A 17,623-nucleotide genomic window follows, 5' to 3' on the forward strand; every position below is an offset into this window, starting at 1 on the left:
ATTAAAATCAGCATAACTGTTGTATATACATTTACTAACTGACAAAGAATCTGCAACACCCCAGAAGAAGCTGTTCAAATTTTAAATTTATTTTGGTAAAACATAGATAGTATAGCAGGGAGTAAATGATTGAATCTGGAAAAAAAATCGTGAAGATTTCTCATGTAAAGAATTTTTGTAACTTAAATATGATAGTCGTTTTTTGCAAGTTTTTTAAAGTTTACAACAAACCAGCTGTTCGAGGAGATCCAAAGTCGATGTTTAGTTGTTGTTGAAATGCCTAGAGCCTAGAGCACATATACGCGGAATTTATCACCAGTTAAGTGAATTTGAAAGAGGTCGAATTATTGGTCCACGGGAGGCGGGGTTGTCATTTCAAAAAATCGCTAACCGTACGAACAGAAATACTGTTATGAGATATTGTCAAGCGTGGTGTGATAATGCCCAAAATCGAAGAAGAGTAGGCATCGGATGTTGAAGGGGCATAAGTGAAGTTCAAGATCGACGTCTAAGACTTATGGCCATTAGAGACCGATTTGCGACAACTCGATCTTTAGCTGATGAGTGGTTAGGAGAACAAGGCCATCCTGTAACTGTCTGAACGTTTACCGCCGGATAAAGTCTTTTGGACTGCAGCAATATCGACCCCATCTTGTGTTACCTCTGACGGTTGAGCATCGCCGGCAACGACTACAGTGGTGCAGAGAACGTCAACATAGGAAAGTTTATTTTGATTGTTACAACTCACCATTGTATGACGACTTGGAGGTTTCCAGAAGCTTGAAAGTAAACGGTATGTGGACCTTCATCATGTTCATCTGTGGTATTCTGGGCGCCACGTTGTGGATGGACGTTGAGAATACCAGGTCATCCCCGTGGACCCTAAGGATCATCATGTTCCTGCAAATTAAGGGATGTATGTTAATATTTCTCAAACATGAAACATGACAATCAGGCTTTGTTTTGAGAGGAGATAGAGAAACGAAAAGTTGGTGAGTAAAGTAAAAGCTACATTCTGCAAAGATATAGAGTGTTTTTTTTCGAGGTAAATAACTTTAAGTTGGCATTACTGTTCAAGATGGCGACCGATATAACAGCAGTCAAGTGATTTATCTCAGTTTGGTTTGGCAATTCATCATGAATAGACTCACGCCTGAACAACGCTTGCAAATAGTGCAATTTAATTTCGAAAATAATGGTTCTGTGCGGAATACGTATCGCGCACTATTTTGTTTAGCGATGAAGCGCACTTCTGGTTGAATGGCTATGTCAACAAACAAAACTGCCGCATTTGGAGTGAAGCTAATCCTCAAGTGTATGTCGAAACACCGTTACATCCAAAAAAACTGACTGTTTGGTGCGCTTTATGGGCTGGTGGAATCATTGGTCCGTACTTCTTCAAAAACGATGATGGCCAGAACGTTACAGTCAATGGTGATCGGTATAGAGCCATGATTACTAACTTTTTCATTCCTGAATTGAACAACCATGATGTCCAGGAGCTGTGGTTCCAACAAGACGGCGCAACATGTCACACAGCTCGTGCCACAATCGATTTATTGAAAGACACGTTTGGTGACCGCCTAATTTCACGTTTTGGACCAGTGAATTGGCCTCCAAAATCTTGTGATTTAACACCGCTAGACTACTTTTTGTGGGGCTATGTAAAGTCATTGGTCTATGCGGATAAGCCACAAACCCTTGATCATTTGGAAAACAACATTCGCCGTGTTATTGCCGATATACGGCCACAAATTTTGAGAAAAGTCATCGAAAATTGGACGTCCAGATTGGACTACATCCGAGCCAGCAGTGGCGGTCATATGCCAGAAATCATATTTAAAATGTAATGCCACAAGATTATCTTGCGGATAAATAAAATTCATATCAATCGAATAATCCATCGTTGTTTAATTGCAATTTAAAGTTCTATAGCTCTAAACCACAAAATGGATAACCCTTTACTTGCTGAACGCCCCCTGTACCAACTAGCAAACTTCAAATACGAATTTCCCAGCTACATCGATAGCCCATTAACCGTTTCCTGGCAACGAACGACATTTACAAATTAATTGTTTGATGTTCGAACTGTATTTCCTGCCAGCCTCATCATCACCAACCAGACAGAGCGATGGCCTCATCTTCAAGATTGATCTCCGTCGATTTCGAGGTCTTTGGACACGTACAAGGTACCAAATTTTCAATTTTCGACGTTTCATTCACTTCAAACTACGTTTTCAGGAGTTTTCTTCCGAAAGGTGAGCAAGAAGCGTCCAAATCGATGGTTATGAGAGTCATAGATTAGCTGGGAGTTGTATCACACGTGAAAATTGATGGAAATGTGTCTAGTGCCTGCTAATTTTCCCATTAGTATCTAGCGGCAATCTCGCTGGTGGTTCTGAAATGATTTCCTGTCGAGATATGGTCTTGAACTCCAATCAATCGGTCAAAATTGGTTGTTAACGTAATATTACGTGATTTCTTGTCGATTCGTTCCATGTTGAGAGATACAAATATTGAAAGATGTTCTATCATGACTGTATTGACAAATTTTTCAAACCATCGAGGTTTGTTCTAACGTTAAATCGATGAATTTTTTTAGGTTAATCTCACTTCATGGGTCCTGATCTTATTTTTTTTTCGACCGCTGAAAACTGAACACATCGATCTATTTAATTTAATTAATTTAGCATAACAATTCCAATCTTCTTATGAAATTTCATATTGAAAGCTCATGAACCCTTTTGAGAGCACATTAATACCTATGTACAAAAATGTGGTCTCCAAGGGTGTAATTGGCCTTCTGGGTTCAAGTCAATGTCTATTCATTCTTGTCAAGAGAAATAACCAAGTCGAATATCACATTGATAAGGCAAGTTTCCCAATAATAATAATTATTATCATCAGAAACGTTCTACTACATTCTAAAATTAGAAAGAATTTGTTTGAAATACACTGCGCAAAAAAATTAAAGCACATTCTGAAAATCTCAATTTTAATGAAAGTTAACTCTACATTGACTTTATAACTTATTTTTTATGTTCTCTCGGGAAGGTTTTGAACGAAACAAGACACATTAAATGAAAGAAAAATTCAGGATTTCATCGAATCTTATGTGAACGAAGAGAAATAAACAATTTTCAAAATACTGGATGCTGATAAGTGATTTAATACTTGGTATTTCCAACCCTTGCGTTAATTACAGCTCGGCAACGACGGTTCATACTCAAAATGAGTGATCTTAAAATGTTCTGATCTAATCCTTCCAAGATTTCTCTGAGTTGGATTCCTAAGTCATTAAGAGTAGCTGGATGATTTTCTGAACTTCTCAGCCTTCTATTGAGGTTGTCCCAAACCTCATATAATCGATCCTCCCCCGAAACCAGTAGTATTCAGGAAATTGCACTGAGCATATCTTTCATGTGGACGTCTGTATACAAGGGAACGTCGATCACAATGGTAGAGGCAGAATCTAGACTCATCTGTGAAGAGAACTCTTTCCCAATCAGCCTCTTCCCAATGGATATGCTCTCTCGCAAAATCCAAACGCGCCCTTCGATGGGCTGGGGTAAGAGCTGGGCCTCTTGCCGCGACACGAAGCCTTAAATCATATTCTCTGAGGCGATTTCTTATTGTCTGAGTGCTAATTTGCACCCCATGAGTTTGCTCAAGCTGATTTTGAAGGAGGCGAGCGGTTGCAAACCGTTGTCTCAACGAAGAAACTCTCAAGTAACGTTCTTGAATGGCAGTTGCTACCCGTGGTCTACCCAGTCCTGGTCTTCGGACATTCAAACCTGTCTCCCTGAATCGCTGCAACATTCTGGAAACACTTGTATGGGAAACTCCAAACATTTCTGCAATTCTTGTGTATGTCCACCCTTCATCTCGCAAAACTACCGCTTGGGCACATTCCTCTCAAATTGCGTGTTTCGCGTTTCATAGCGATCGAGTGTAGAAAATCAAACGAAAGAAAAACTATTGATCACTAGAATTGATCGAGAACAACTGATTTCAGAATGGAGCCAATACATTCAAAATCTGATAATCTCATCTTTTTTTATTCCTGCTGGGAAAAAACATCTGTATAAAAATAATTATCATTGAGAACACCTTCAGTTGTAGAATAAATTTGAGATTTCCATAATGTGCGTTAATTTTTTTGCGCAGTGTATTTGCCATTGGGAATGAGTACTGTTGGATTGAAACATTAACAAATAGTTACCGAATATGGTTGATTTTTCAGATTTTTTCTTCATATATGATAATTTCCGAAGGGTCTTGACATTTCATTTATTAAATCCAACAAACCGGTGAAAACTTTTGACTTGAGTATTGCTTCCAAGTCTACCAGCTTTCTTGTCACTTCTGAGATGAAAAACATTTTTGCAATTCAGAGCATTCTCTACAACTTTTGTTTCATGTTTGTCGTGGGAAGTAGAGTGCCACGCCCACTGGCATTGTATAAATTTCCTTTCGAAATGCAAATAGTATTATTGTTTCATTCTTGATTACCAGATTACCAGATAGATACTCAAATTGAAGTTATTATTTCATTGAAGTGTAATGCATAATGTTATTTAATCGAAATGACTTGAAACAAATTATAGAGTTACCACAACCAATCACCTTGACAAATCTAAAGCAATGTTTATTTTATAATATAGTTTATTATAAAGGGTTTTCCAATAGGAATGATACATTTGTGGAAGTATGACATTAGTAACTTCACGAATTCCATTTAAAGACCTTGAATCAATTGTGGAGCATAGCCGTTTTCTTTGGCGTAGACCCAAAAAAAAAGTCTAAAGGTGTTAAATCACAATATCTCGGTTGCCAAGGAAACTTTTCTTGCAAGATTGCGATTGTTTCGTTGCTTGTTCGACACGTAGCGCCGTCTTGACACGTTGAAAATAGAGAGGGCTTGCAACAATCATTCTTAGATTTTCCGAGCCCCAAATATAACTATTCAGTTTATTAACGTAGCCTCAGAGGTGAAAATGGGTCCATCACTGAAGATGATTTTTCGATGAAATCGACCGGTTTAAGTTCTCGTGTTAACTAAACTTTAGAAGCTTTAAGACCTCATTTCTGTAACCTTTTTCAGATTTAAGTATGTCTCAAAAATGCTTTACTTTTGCGAACTGTGACTACAGAATTTTCCCCATTTTTCTAGTGAATTTTAACCATGTCAATGCATTGTTGTGGCGTCTATCATATCATTTTTAGTAATGGCGTAGTTGTTACTTGTCAAATGTCAAAAGATGACAGCTTCAAAAGGGATAGCTGCCCAGATAGTGGGCTATTCAAAATGAAACCTCTTATTGGAAACTACTTTACTAACACCAAACTTTAACTCCTAGCACACTCAAAAAGAAGCCCAAACATTGAACCTTAAGGGTTACTGCATGAACACCAAACGAGGAACTGTCAAAGGCATACTGCAAGGAGACATGGACAAAGTCAACATGATGTAAGTTACAAAAAAAATTTCACGCATCGACATTCACCTCATTCAATCTTTAAATTTCAGGAAAGTGTGGCTTCAAAAAACCGGTAGTCCGAAATCTAAGATAGAGAAAGCAGAGTTCAGGAACGAGAAGCAGATAACTTCTGCATCTTTCAACGATTTCTCGATAAAGAAATGAGCGAAATACGAGAATTTCGCCACCATCACCGCCGAATTAACATAAAAATCTTTAGTAATTAATTAGTAAGCGGATCTTGAAAAGAAAGCACGTTCGTATATTTTGTGGTATAATAAAATTTTATTTGTTTGTTTAGGATGTTCGGTCAGGATATTGTGAAATGTTCAGTTTATTTGTTCGAGGATTCTGGAGATAAATTCAATTATGTGAATGTGTGCATTGTTAGCGTCAATAATTCAATATTTGGTTCTCATTTTTTTTGTTCTCATAAATGTTATGAACAACATGGATGAATATAGTTGTTATGGATTACCTCCAACTGCAAATAGTCTCTGAAAATTTTTCTAAGAAACTTGGCAGAAATATTTAACTACTCAAAGGTGATAATTGGTCAAAATTCCAAAGAAACTATACAAAAGATAAAGCCATCTATTATTTTTAAAAAGATAAAGCCATCTACTATTTTTAATAATGTAAAGGGTGTTTTTTTAGAGCTATAGAACTTTGAATTGCAATAAAACAACGATGGATTATTCGATTGACATGAATTTTATTTATCCGCAAGATAATCTTGTGGCATTACATTTTGAATATGATTTCTGGCATATGACCGCCACGGCTGGCTCGCATGTAGTCCAATCTGGACGTCCAATTTTCGATGACTTTTACCAACATTTGTGGCCGTATATCGGCAATAACACGGCGAATGTTGTCTTCCAAATGGTCAAGAGTTTGTGGCTTATACGCATCGACCAATAACTTTACATAGCCCCACAGAAAGTAGTCTAGCGGTGTTAAATCACAAGATCTTGGAGGCCAATTCACAGGTCCAAAACGTGAAATTAGGCGGTCACCAAACGTGTATTTCAATAAATCGATTGTGGCACGAGCTGTGTGACATGTTGCGCCGTTTTGTTGGAACCACAGCTCCTGGACATCATGGTTCGTCAATTCAGGAATGAAAAAGTTAGTAATCATGGTTCTATATCGATCACCATTGACTGTAACGTTCTGGTCATCATCGATTTTGAAGAAGTACGGACCAATGATTCCACCAGTCCATAAAGCGCACCAAACATTCAGTTTTTCTGGTTGTAACGGTGTTTCGACATACACTTGAGGATAAGCTTCACTCCAAATGCGGCAGCTCTGTTTGTTGACGTAGCCATTCAACCAGAAGTGCGCTTCGTCGCTAAACAATATAAAATGGACGTAGTGCGCGATACGTATTCCGCACAGAACCATTATTTTCGAAATTAAATTGCACTATTTGCAAGCGTTGTTCAGGCGTGAGTCTATTCATGATGAATTGCCAAACCAAACTGAGAATAAATCACTTGACAGCTGTTAAAGCGGTCGCCATCTCGAACAGTAATGCCAACTTAAAGTTATATACCTCAAAAAAAAAAACACCCATTAGTTATTATACCCGAGGAATATTTATGAATCGAATCGTTACAGCGTCAAGAAAGAATCATTTCGAGCTATTTAAATAATAATAATGTCCTGTAAATAATCCAGTGGGGAGGTGGAGCATATTTTTGATGCAGAGACTTCTTGGACCTTGCATTATCAAAGTCTCGAAGAAACATTTTGAAATTATCAACCCAGAAAGATTCGACTAAAGTGTTTCTCTTTTAACTATTTTCAGTTGGTATTCTCTCGCGCATTCCTTTATTATGTACCTTTACTCATTTTGTCCTGCAATTTCTAACCTAGCAAACCAAACGTCATAAAATTATCACCAGCTCTACATTGCTACCAACCTAGCACATCAATATCAATATAATAAAAATAAAATTAGGCCAACATCAAAAACCTCTCACATAAATGACACTTATGGGGCACGATTTCAAAAGCTCATTTATAGAGAAGTGGGTATTAAAAATTTCAGAATTAAATCATATAGTATCTTTACCAAATGTGTCTGGGATTGCCCTCTGGGTCTTCGTAGATTTCGTCAAACCTCCTGTAGGTGAAACGTAATAGCACGTTAGAAACCACGTTGATGTTGATGGAAATATGTTGAAATGACTGACGATGAAATGAAATGCGTTCTTTTCTTCTTGAGCACTCAGTTGTGGCATCATCCAATCTATTTATATGGCATACTTCGTAAATTACGATTCACATTACGTTATCATTCGAAATGAAACGCACGACAAAAAAAAATTAGATTGTACGGAATGAGATGAATGATATTTGGTGCCAAACAGAGCTGGCTAAGATACAAAATTATCTAGATATTCGAATTAGTCACTTTCTGAAAGAGTATCGAAAAAATATCCTTTTAGATACTTTGTCAATAACTCAAAAAATTGAGTAGGACTTTTTTAACACGTTAGGGTAAGGTATCCCAAAAACTTTTCGATATCTGAGATTTTTACAAAGCCCCCGACAAGATTCTATCCTTAAACTTATCCAAAACTCAAAATAAATGTTAAGGGTTAGTCGAGCAGATGGTGAAGTCACCCTGTATATATATACACGATACCCCCACGTGATGGTTTCCACGAAGGGTATTTTTGGCACTGATTCCCGGATTAGATTCCATTTATAGACTAGGGTAATTACCAAATCCATGCGATGCGTGGGTCTTCGTTAACGTAAAGGGCCTCCCTGTAGGTAGAAATATAAATATTTCAGACGGGCTTTAAAGAGGGTAAAGGAATCCAACCAACCGGTAGAATCGACTCGAATTTTTCATCAATCTGAACTTCACCCAAAAAAATTCTCAATTGGTGTCAAATCTGGGTATGTCGAAGGACAACAGTGTCCGAAACGAGGGAAGATCTGATTGGTGATTTAATTGGTATTTCTACAGGATGTGCTGATTCCTTTACTCTATAGTTTTGTTGGATGATGATGGTATAAAGCTTACCCGTTCCCAAACTACTATTTTGATTTGTGGCTTTTGCCGAATAAATGGAAAAGAAGATCGTGTGTTTTTTTTTCAAACATAAGTACAAAGGATATTCATTTTAAAACTAACTCTCAATTACATCTCTTCAACCTAGAAATGACTCCAAATGAGGACCACTCAGAAGCCTATTATTAAAATGGAAATAATAACGGGTAGGCAAGTATCAAAAACGATAATAATATAATAATAATAATAACGGATGTCCCGCCAAAACGATTAGGAATCACACTATCAAACCATTTATAAATATATAGTTTTTTTCTATAATAAACACTTTGATTTTCATCATACTATCAAGTCATTAATAAATACTTATTTTCGAAATAAACTTAATCTTACTTTGACTTGTGATATCGAAAATGTACCCTTTCAATCAAATTTCAGTTTGACATTTAAGACATGTAGACTTAAAAACATCAAAATTGAAACATATTAGGCCAATTGAAAAGTCCCCGATCTGATGCACAGAAGGCGGTGCTAGTAATAAATCCATATGATTTTTAGTTAGTGACGGGTGTTTATTTTCGAGGTATATAACTTTAAGTTGGCATAACTGTTCAAGATGGCGACCGATTTAACAGCTGTCAAGTGATTTATTCTCAGTTTGGTTTGGCAATTCATCATGAATAGCCTGAACAACGCTTGCAAATAGTGCAATTTTATTTCGAAAATAATGGTTCTTTGCGGAATACGTATTGCGCACTACGTCCATTTTATTTTGTTTAGCGATGAAGCGCACTTTTGGTTGAATGGATACGTCAACAATAAAACTGCCGCATTTGGAGTGAAGCTAATCCTCAAGTGTATGTCGGAACATCGTTACATCCAGAAAACTGACTGTTTGGTACGTTTTATGGGCTGGTGGAATCATTGGTCCGTACTTCTTCAAAAACGATGATGGCCAGAACGTTACAGTCAATGGTGATCGGTATAGAGCCATGATTACTAACTTTTTCATTCCTGAATTGAACAACCATGATGTCCAGGAGCTGTGGTTCCAACAAGACGGCGCAACATGTCGCACAGCTCGTGCCACAATCGATTTATCGAAAGACACGTTTGGTGACAGCCTAATTTCACGTTTTGGGCCTGTGAATTGGCCTCCAAGATCTTGTGATTTAACACCGCTGAACTACTTTCTGTGGGGCTATGTAAAGTCATTGGTTTATGCGGATAAGCCACAAACCCTTGACCATTTAGAAGACAACATTCGCCGTGTTATTGCCGATATACGGCCACAAATGTTGGAAAAAGTCATCGAAAATTGGACGTCCAGATTGGACCCCATCCGAGCCAGCCGTGGCGGTCATATGCCAGAAATCATATTTAAAATGTAATGCCACAAGATTATCTTGCGGATAAATAAAATTCATGTCAATCGAACAATCCATCGTTGTTTTATTGCAATTTAGAGTTCTATAGCTCTAAAAAAAACACCCTTCATAAAGATTAAATAAGGATTTTTTCTTCGATCTCCACGTCTAAATTGCTCTTACACATCCAAAAATAAACGCAGTTCATTGTCACGCCATTGTTCTCTAACGGATGGTTGGGCTAGACATTAACTTGATTGGTCGTTGGAAATTTTTTCCTCTCGTCAATTTATCGGATGTTCACGCAACTAGCGTCCTCAACGCCATCAATTAACAATGATGATGACGATTAAGAAAGGATACTTGATCGACAGTCTGGATGCAGGTCACATACGAGGATCTTCGTCGTATTATTCTCTTGGACAGTTTTATTGCGGTCAAGAGCAAGGTTGAAAATTCGATGGAAAATTCGTCACCGCAAATGATTGTTTCCCTTTTTGGCTAGAAATATTCGAATCGAGTTCATCGTTAACGACTTCATAGGATGATAAGCGCTTCTTTCGGTGGGACATTTGTTAATCTTGCGTTGGCATCCTTGACTACCATCCATTATTGTCATTTTAATAATGTATGTTCGGCCTTGTTAGGTTGGAGATATTGAGTTATGGATTTTAATTCTTTTTATGTTCTTAATTTGTGCAGATGTCTACACTGGAAGGGAGTTGTTCGGCCTTGAAGTGTCTTCTGTAACAAGTATGACTAGTAACAAGAAAAAGTGTCTGTAAAAGAGATACTTTTCCAGACGACAATCTAAAATGCTGGCTGAGGCGTTAAGCTGAGGCCAACAAGAATTTTTTGAATAAATAACGATTTTCGATTACAATCTCATTGCATATCAAATCATTTCCTTGATAATCGATTCGTTTATCGTTGTAACAAAAGCCAGAGTTGATGAAATATGATGAAAAATATCTTCCTGAATTTGAGACCGAACAAATCCAAGGCAAAATATTAATATAACGTTCACAAAAGTTTCATGGATTTGTCTTCAAAGTTAAAAGAATTTACATAATGCTCAAATTATTCCTTGCTAGACTAATAAATAAATAAACCCCAGTACGCCAGTGAAGCTAGCAGAACTACTTGCAATAAATTAAGTCCAATTTATTCCCCTATTGAAGATTTCTTGTACTTGTGGAAGAAATCGTGGATGCTGCTAGTTTAACGATAAAGCTCGCTGCTTTTCAGAAAACGTATATTCCGAGGTATTTTCAAAAATTTGGCAGTGGGACCAAACGGTTTACCGCATTTCAACCACGACCGTTTTCGCTTGACGTTGTCGTAAGAGATCCACTTCTCATCACCAGTCTCCAACAGCCACAAAAAAAGGTCGATTTTGTTGCGATTCACAGATGGAAATTCGGTCCATGAGGTTTTTTTGGGTTAACTCTTGTGGTACCCATACATCGAGCTTCTTCTTGAGACCAGCCTTATGCAAATGGTTCCATACGCCTTATGCAAATGGTTATGCACACGGTTTTTTGTGCAATCTTTAGCTCTTGGGTAATCGAAACAGTGCTTACAAGACGGTCGGGCTCGACAATGTCCATGATTTTATCGACATTTTCAACAATTGGCCTTCCAGTGCGTGCTGCATCTTTGACATCGAAATTACCGGAACGGAATCGACGAAACCCAAATTGTTCGTGATTGGCTGTTATGACGGGTGTTTTTTTTCGAGATTTATACCTTTGAGTTGGCATAACTGACTCACGTCTGAACAACGCTTGCAAATAGTGCAATTTTATTTCGAAAATAATGGTTCTGTGCGGAATACGTATCGCGCACTACGTCCATTTTATTTTGTTTAGCGATGAAGCGCACTTCTGGTTGAATGGCTACGTCAACAAACAAAACTGCCGCATTTGGAGTGAAGCTAATCTTCAATTGTATGTCGAAACACCGTTACATCCAGAAAAACTTACTATTTGGTGCGCTTTATGGGCTGGTGAAATCATTGGTCCGTACTTCTTCAAAAACGATGATGGCCAGAACGTTACAGTCAATGGTGATCGGTATAGAGCCATGATAACTAACTTTTTCATTTCTGAATTGAACAACCATGATGTCCAGGAGCTGTGGTTCCAACAAGACGGCGCAACATGTCACACAGCTCGTGCCACAATCGATTTATTGAAAGACACATTTGGTGACCGCCTAATTTCACGTTTTGGACCTGTCAATTGGCCTCCAAGATCTTGTGATTTAACACCGCTAGACTTCTTTCTGTGGGGCTATGTAGAGTCATTGGTCTATGCGGATAAGCCACAAACCCTTGACCATTTGGAAGACAACATTCGCCGTGTTATTGCCGATATACGGCCACAAATGTTGGAAAAAGTCATCGAAAATTGGACGTCCAGATTGGACTACATCCGAGCCAGCCGTGGCGGTCATATGCCAGAAATCACATTTAAAATGTAATGCCACAAGATTATCTTGCGGATAAATAAAATTCATGTCAATCGAATAATCCATTGTTGTTTTATTGCAATTTAAAGTTCTATAGCTCTAAAAAAAAACACCCTTTATAATGGATAAATTTAGAAAGGCTAGCGAGAAAGAGACTGACGTCTCAATATAGAGTTCGACCTATGTTTAATAATGGTACAAACTGCAACCTAACCTAAACATACAAAAATAGATATAATAAGCGCTCCATATATTATATGTATTTAATAATATATTCAATAAATGTTCTTGAAGTGAATTGGTTTAAAGTGTGAATTCACTTATTATTCAAAGTGCATCTGAATAAAATTCCAGTAGGAATAATTTTCAAAGAAAAGTAATTTTTTTTTAGAACGAAAACAGTCCAAGAAAGGTCATTGCATAGGGATGGATCAGAATACTGGATTAACGTATTTTCTGGTCTTAATTAGAACTCAGAAAAATAACATCTAAGGCGTCTTTCACGGAAACGAATTCAATGAACCCAATTCTCGATTACTTTCGATAATCAATCAAGTGTAATCTAATTATCGTTGTGTGTTCAATTTGAAAACGTCTTCTACTTGAGGTTTATTAGCACCGACCGAAGACTGCAAATATTCCACTGAAAGAAATCCAAAGGTATTACATCACGACACCTTGGAGGCCAATTAACAGATAACGGCATCAAGCAGCAACTTTTCTCACAAAAACTACAACTTTTCAGTTCTCAGGGTTTTGTTGAAAAATCGAACATCTATTCCTACATTATAATATGTAAGTACCTTGTAGAAACTTATAATTCTGTAAATTACAAAGATTCTTAGATTCATTAAAAAATTAGCTTGGGAGAAGTGAAGAATACCCTCGAATATTTCAGCAAATATTAAGGTTTTTGTGTAGAAATTCAATTTTTACGGTTTTCTTCCAAATTTCGAGTTGAAAATTCTCATAAACTGTGAGCTCTACAAACAATCGGTAAGCGATGTTAAAATAAAATATCCCCAATGAGCCCTATTTCGTACTCGCCCGAAAATTTTTTGTTCGAAAAAATTCACGAAAATTTTCCGTACCTAAAAAAATACCTTTAAAAAAAACTAAAAATTAAAAGTTCGTACATGGAAAGTTTATATCATTCTTCCGATTGATACGATGACGTACATTGCGAAAAAAGCTGTAGTTAACCGATTAGTCCATTATTTCAGGATTTATAGGCTGTAAACTGAAATTTTCAAAAAAAATTTTAATAATATTCTCGAGACTGTCAATTCTCCATGAGGCTAGATACGGAGTTGAAAGCTCAATATGTTTCAGACTCGAGAATACCAGAAAATAAAGTGTCTTTATAAATGATTGTAACAGTTGCCTTTGAAATACATATATGTATTCAATTTACTTATCGCGGGTTTGGAAACATTGAATCTATAATAAGTACACAAATTATGATAATCAATTTCGAAATTTCATCATAATATGGAATAGTTACCAGTATAACTGAAAAACATTTTAAAGGTCGCCACTGCTGGAATTATATTAATAAATAGGTACCCTGTTTGTACAATGGAAAAAACTTTCCAATCTGACCAGAAATAGTCTATTTTTACACCCTTCTCAAAAAATGAACAAATTCAAATTGCATTTGAATGAAAAATGACAAATTTAAAAACCTCGTGCAAAATTTCATGTTGATCGCATAAACCAAAGAAGAATAGCAATATTCTGGTTGAATTTTCTATGGTTCTCCAATATTCCTGTGGCCATAGAAACGACGAAGTTGAAATTTTGAGTGTTTTCAGAACCATAAAAAATTCAAGAAGAATAAAGAAAAAAGAGAGAAAAACACCAACTTGAAGCTTTGAAATACTCATTCATTCATATTTCAATTGCGCTCTTGAAGATAACGTATAGCCGAGCTTATAGCGCATAAGTGAGCGAGCGCCCAAAAGCACCAGACTTCATGGCAGTCTTTTCCTCATTGTTTTAATGTTTTTTCAATCCATCTGCACAAGCTAACCAAAGGATCGAATTCGAAAATATACGATACCACAAAAAGTGGTTAACAGTATCATTATCGGCTGACAAAACGAAATAAAATAGCATGTTTTTCATCTCTATTTTCCCAGGTCATAGACAGAATTACAGGAAGTTGTTAAATTGTTGATAAGAAGTTCCCTGGACGCACGTGCAGTCAACAAAATAATAAACTCACTCGTTAAAAGCCAACTACAAGCATATAAATTATCGAGTTGGCTCACGTGTTGAATAAAATCGAGTATAAAACAATTCGCAATGGAAAAAAAACGGAATCTCGACTTTTAGTTGCATGTTCGGAGTTTGCCGAAAATAATTGCAAACAAAACACTGGGAGAATTGCAATAAAGCTGAATAAATTGAGAAATAATTGAAGATCTCATCATTATTCAGCATATTGGTAAAAAAGATTTTTTTTCGCATAAATTTAATATTTTACGTCAATAAAACAGAAAATTAAAAAAAGCGCTGAATGGTATCAGTAGAGCTTTTGAGCGCTCGTTAATTCATGCGCCCGTTGGGTCTACAAGCTGGAAAATATTCTGTGAAGTACCTATCAATGCAAATTGTTAGTATTATGGCTTGAAGTTGTGCAATTTCATTACAAATTGCAATTGCATGTATTTTTTTTTCAATTTCTGTTTCTCAGCCCTAAAATTCATAAATCGGATTTTCATTCTAGGAAGATCAATGTAAGATTTCAAATTCCTTCCATCAGATCAGATAATAACAAAAATAAACACTTGAACTGTTTCCAACTTTTCAAATTAATCGGTTGAAAAAATTTTGTTCAACTCGGACTATTTTACCCACATGATATTTTCAAATAACATCTGGAGAAAAAACTCCAACCCCCTGTAATTTTTGAAATTCACATTTAAATAAAACTAAAAATTTTATCCATCTGAAAACTAGAGCTTTCTATCGAAAATTATAAAGCAGAAATATTTGACATTCGGTCCAAAAATGAGTTTCAATACCGCATTGATTCCCCTAAGAATTCAATCAATTTTTCTCAATCGCATAATTCAAATAGTAAGGTAAAAATTGTTTCATGAATTGAAAGCACCCAAAAAATTGTCCACAAAATAGAAAAATGCAGAGTCAAAGCAGTGTTTTCCCGGAAAATTAGAGTGAATGGCAATACCACCAAGAAAATGTAACATATTGCGTATGTCGCATCTGCGGTCCAGTAAGATAAGAGAAGAAGCAGAATAACAAAAATTCGCTCAAAGAAACGAAAAGCCACAAACACACTCAAGTGAAGAAAAGATGCGTGAGATGAAAATGAAGATGCGGTGAAGTAAAAGCGTTCAAGAAAGCTGTTGCAGTACTTACTTCGTGATGAACATAATCATGGCACAAAACACCAGGAGGACCGCAAAGATCGAGAAAAAGTTTGAAAATTCCACCGCGGTCATTAGTAACGTAGGAAGAGCCACCATTTCACTAGTCACTTAAATTAAACACCACCCAAGCGAATACCATAGCGGTCAGAAACCAACTGAATATTCTCTGCGACAGCTATACGTCTTCCGCACTTATCCTTACCACCACAATTGGATATCTCTCGAGAGCAAAACTGTCAGATGCGATAAAAAACATGACATTTATCTGCTAACGAGTTTTGAAATCAGCTGATTTTGACAATCGGGTTACATTTGAACTACTCGCCGCCATAGAATACTATCTAACCTTATTGATGATAATTTTATCAATGACCTACATTAATAAATCCATTTGGAAGTTAAGTAGAAACTGAACATCAACAAAATAAGTAGATTGTTTGATAATTATGTTTAAATGATTCGATATCATTAATAATAATATAATAAACTGTATAATTTTGCATATTAATATTTGTGACATCTCAATTCATGTTGGCAAAAGTGATTGTTATGTGAATAATATAAACATTGAATGAAGTTTGAAATATTTTGAATATCTTGGGGGAACGTTAATGAATTAATGTTTGTATGATACACTTCAATTGGATAATATCTATCCTCCTAGTCATTTCAACAGTTTTCATCCAAAATAGTTCTGAAAAAATGTCTAGAAAATTAGTTTCTGTTGATTTCGAGGTATTTGGAATTGTTCAAGGTATTTCTGATATTTGATATTTCACTGTATATTACTTCTGATTGAGTTCAATTTTTCAGGCGTCTTCTTCCGAAAGGTATGTTAGTTATGATTCTATTCATCCATTATAAGTATTAATGGTTACGATAGTAATATTTCGAACAGTATCATTGATTTTCAGTATACAGAGAAAGAAGCTCAGAATCTGAGCTTAAAAGGATATTGCAGAAATACAAATGGCGGGACTGTGGAAGGAACAATCCAAGGGGATGTCGACAAAATTAACAAAATGTAATCGTTAAAATTACCGGTAGTTCTTCATTCCAATTTCATTAATGTTTTTCAGGAAAAATTGGCTTCAGAGAACAGGAAGTCCTACTTCTAGAATCGATAAGGCTGAATTTAAGAATGAGAAAGAAATAGATGCTTTTACGTTCAATGATTTTTCCATCCGGAGATGAATTCAGTAGCTAGTCTTCATAATGAGTTGTAAATTGATTATATATTGTGAAGGATTGTTCATGCATTATATAACATACAGATTCAATGAATTCTACAAATTCACTGAATAATTAAGTGAATAAATAGTTAAAAAGCATATTGGAGACATTTTTGTTAGGAAAAGGTCATAACATATGCGCCAATATATACTTTCAAGTTGTTATTTGAACTAGTTTTTCTTGTATACCTCCATCAATATTATAAAATATTTGGTATTGTCAGCAATAATAATATCATTTCCATTCATTTGAATTTATTTTGATTTTCGAATAATTATCCACATATTCTATTTAGCATACAATAAAGCTAAAAATTTCAAATGTGGTGGTTTTATACCTTTGAAAAATATTTCGATATTGCACTCAATAGTATAGAAGTATAATTTCTTAACTAATTGAGTAAAAGGAACTCTTTCACAAGTTTTTCTATTGGGTCTTCTAATTTGTGAGCTTACAATCCACAAGTTTATTTCACATCTCTATAAAATCATGAGATAAGAGATCGGTAAAGCTTCAGTTGATTTCCGCAACATTTCCTGTGGCACTCATTCAATAGCGCCATCTACGGAAATGAATTGAAGTTTCACCAATCTTGAATTCACCTCACTTGAATTTTTTTCAATCAAAATCTAATCAGTG

The 17,623-nt window shown here is 36.0% G+C and overlaps 3 protein-coding genes across 4 annotated transcripts in view; 2 read left to right on the top strand and 1 right to left on the bottom strand.

The window, feature by feature from the left end:
* Positions 1 to 16,001, bottom strand: part of LOC123679376 (cell growth regulator with RING finger domain protein 1-like) — a 55,602-nt gene extending 39,601 nt beyond the window's left edge. The window contains exons 1-2 of one of the 2 annotated variants that reach the window (XM_045618000.1): positions 15,741 to 16,001; positions 749 to 900 (exon numbers count right to left, since the gene is read on the bottom strand). In XM_045618000.1, the coding sequence (XP_045473956.1) occupies positions 749 to 900; positions 15,741 to 15,847 (259 nt within the window). In that variant the 5' untranslated portion in view covers positions 15,848 to 16,001. The remainder of the gene's footprint in view (positions 1 to 748; positions 901 to 15,740) is intronic. The other variant, XM_045617200.1, reaches the window with a different exon arrangement.
* LOC123681409 (acylphosphatase-1-like) lies at positions 2,046 to 5,931 on the top strand. Its single transcript, XM_045620047.1, has 4 exons — positions 2,046 to 2,189; positions 2,242 to 2,258; positions 5,361 to 5,470; positions 5,531 to 5,931. Exons 1-4 carry the CDS (start codon positions 2,132 to 2,134, stop codon positions 5,643 to 5,645), a joined length of 300 nt encoding a protein of 99 aa, XP_045476003.1. The 5' UTR covers positions 2,046 to 2,131; the 3' UTR covers positions 5,646 to 5,931.
* Positions 16,002 to 16,213: 212 nt separating the features above from the next.
* LOC123680712 (acylphosphatase-2-like) lies at positions 16,214 to 17,082 on the top strand. The gene is made up of 4 exons (XM_045619025.1): positions 16,214 to 16,505; positions 16,565 to 16,581; positions 16,666 to 16,775; positions 16,831 to 17,082. Exons 1-4 carry the CDS (start codon positions 16,379 to 16,381, stop codon positions 16,943 to 16,945), a joined length of 369 nt encoding a protein of 122 aa, XP_045474981.1. The 5' UTR covers positions 16,214 to 16,378; the 3' UTR covers positions 16,946 to 17,082.
* Positions 17,083 to 17,623: the final 541 nt, after the last annotated feature.

The sequence above is a fragment of the Harmonia axyridis genome, chromosome 1 (assembly GCF_914767665.1).
Source record: "Harmonia axyridis chromosome 1, icHarAxyr1.1, whole genome shotgun sequence".
Taxonomy (NCBI): Eukaryota; Metazoa; Arthropoda; class Insecta; order Coleoptera; family Coccinellidae; genus Harmonia; species Harmonia axyridis.

Coding starts and splice junctions, on each gene's coding strand:
- LOC123680712 (XM_045619025.1), top strand. CDS start 16,379: ATGATACACTTCAATTGGATAATATCTATCCTCCTAGTCATTTCAACA. Junction 16,776..16,830: donor GTCGACAAAATTAACAAAAT/GTAATCGTTAAA, acceptor AATGTTTTTCAG/GAAAAATTGGCTTCAGAGAA.
- LOC123681409 (XM_045620047.1), top strand. CDS start 2,132: ATGGCCTCATCTTCAAGATTGATCTCCGTCGATTTCGAGGTCTTTGGA. Junction 5,471..5,530: donor ATGGACAAAGTCAACATGAT/GTAAGTTACAAA, acceptor TTTAAATTTCAG/GAAAGTGTGGCTTCAAAAAA.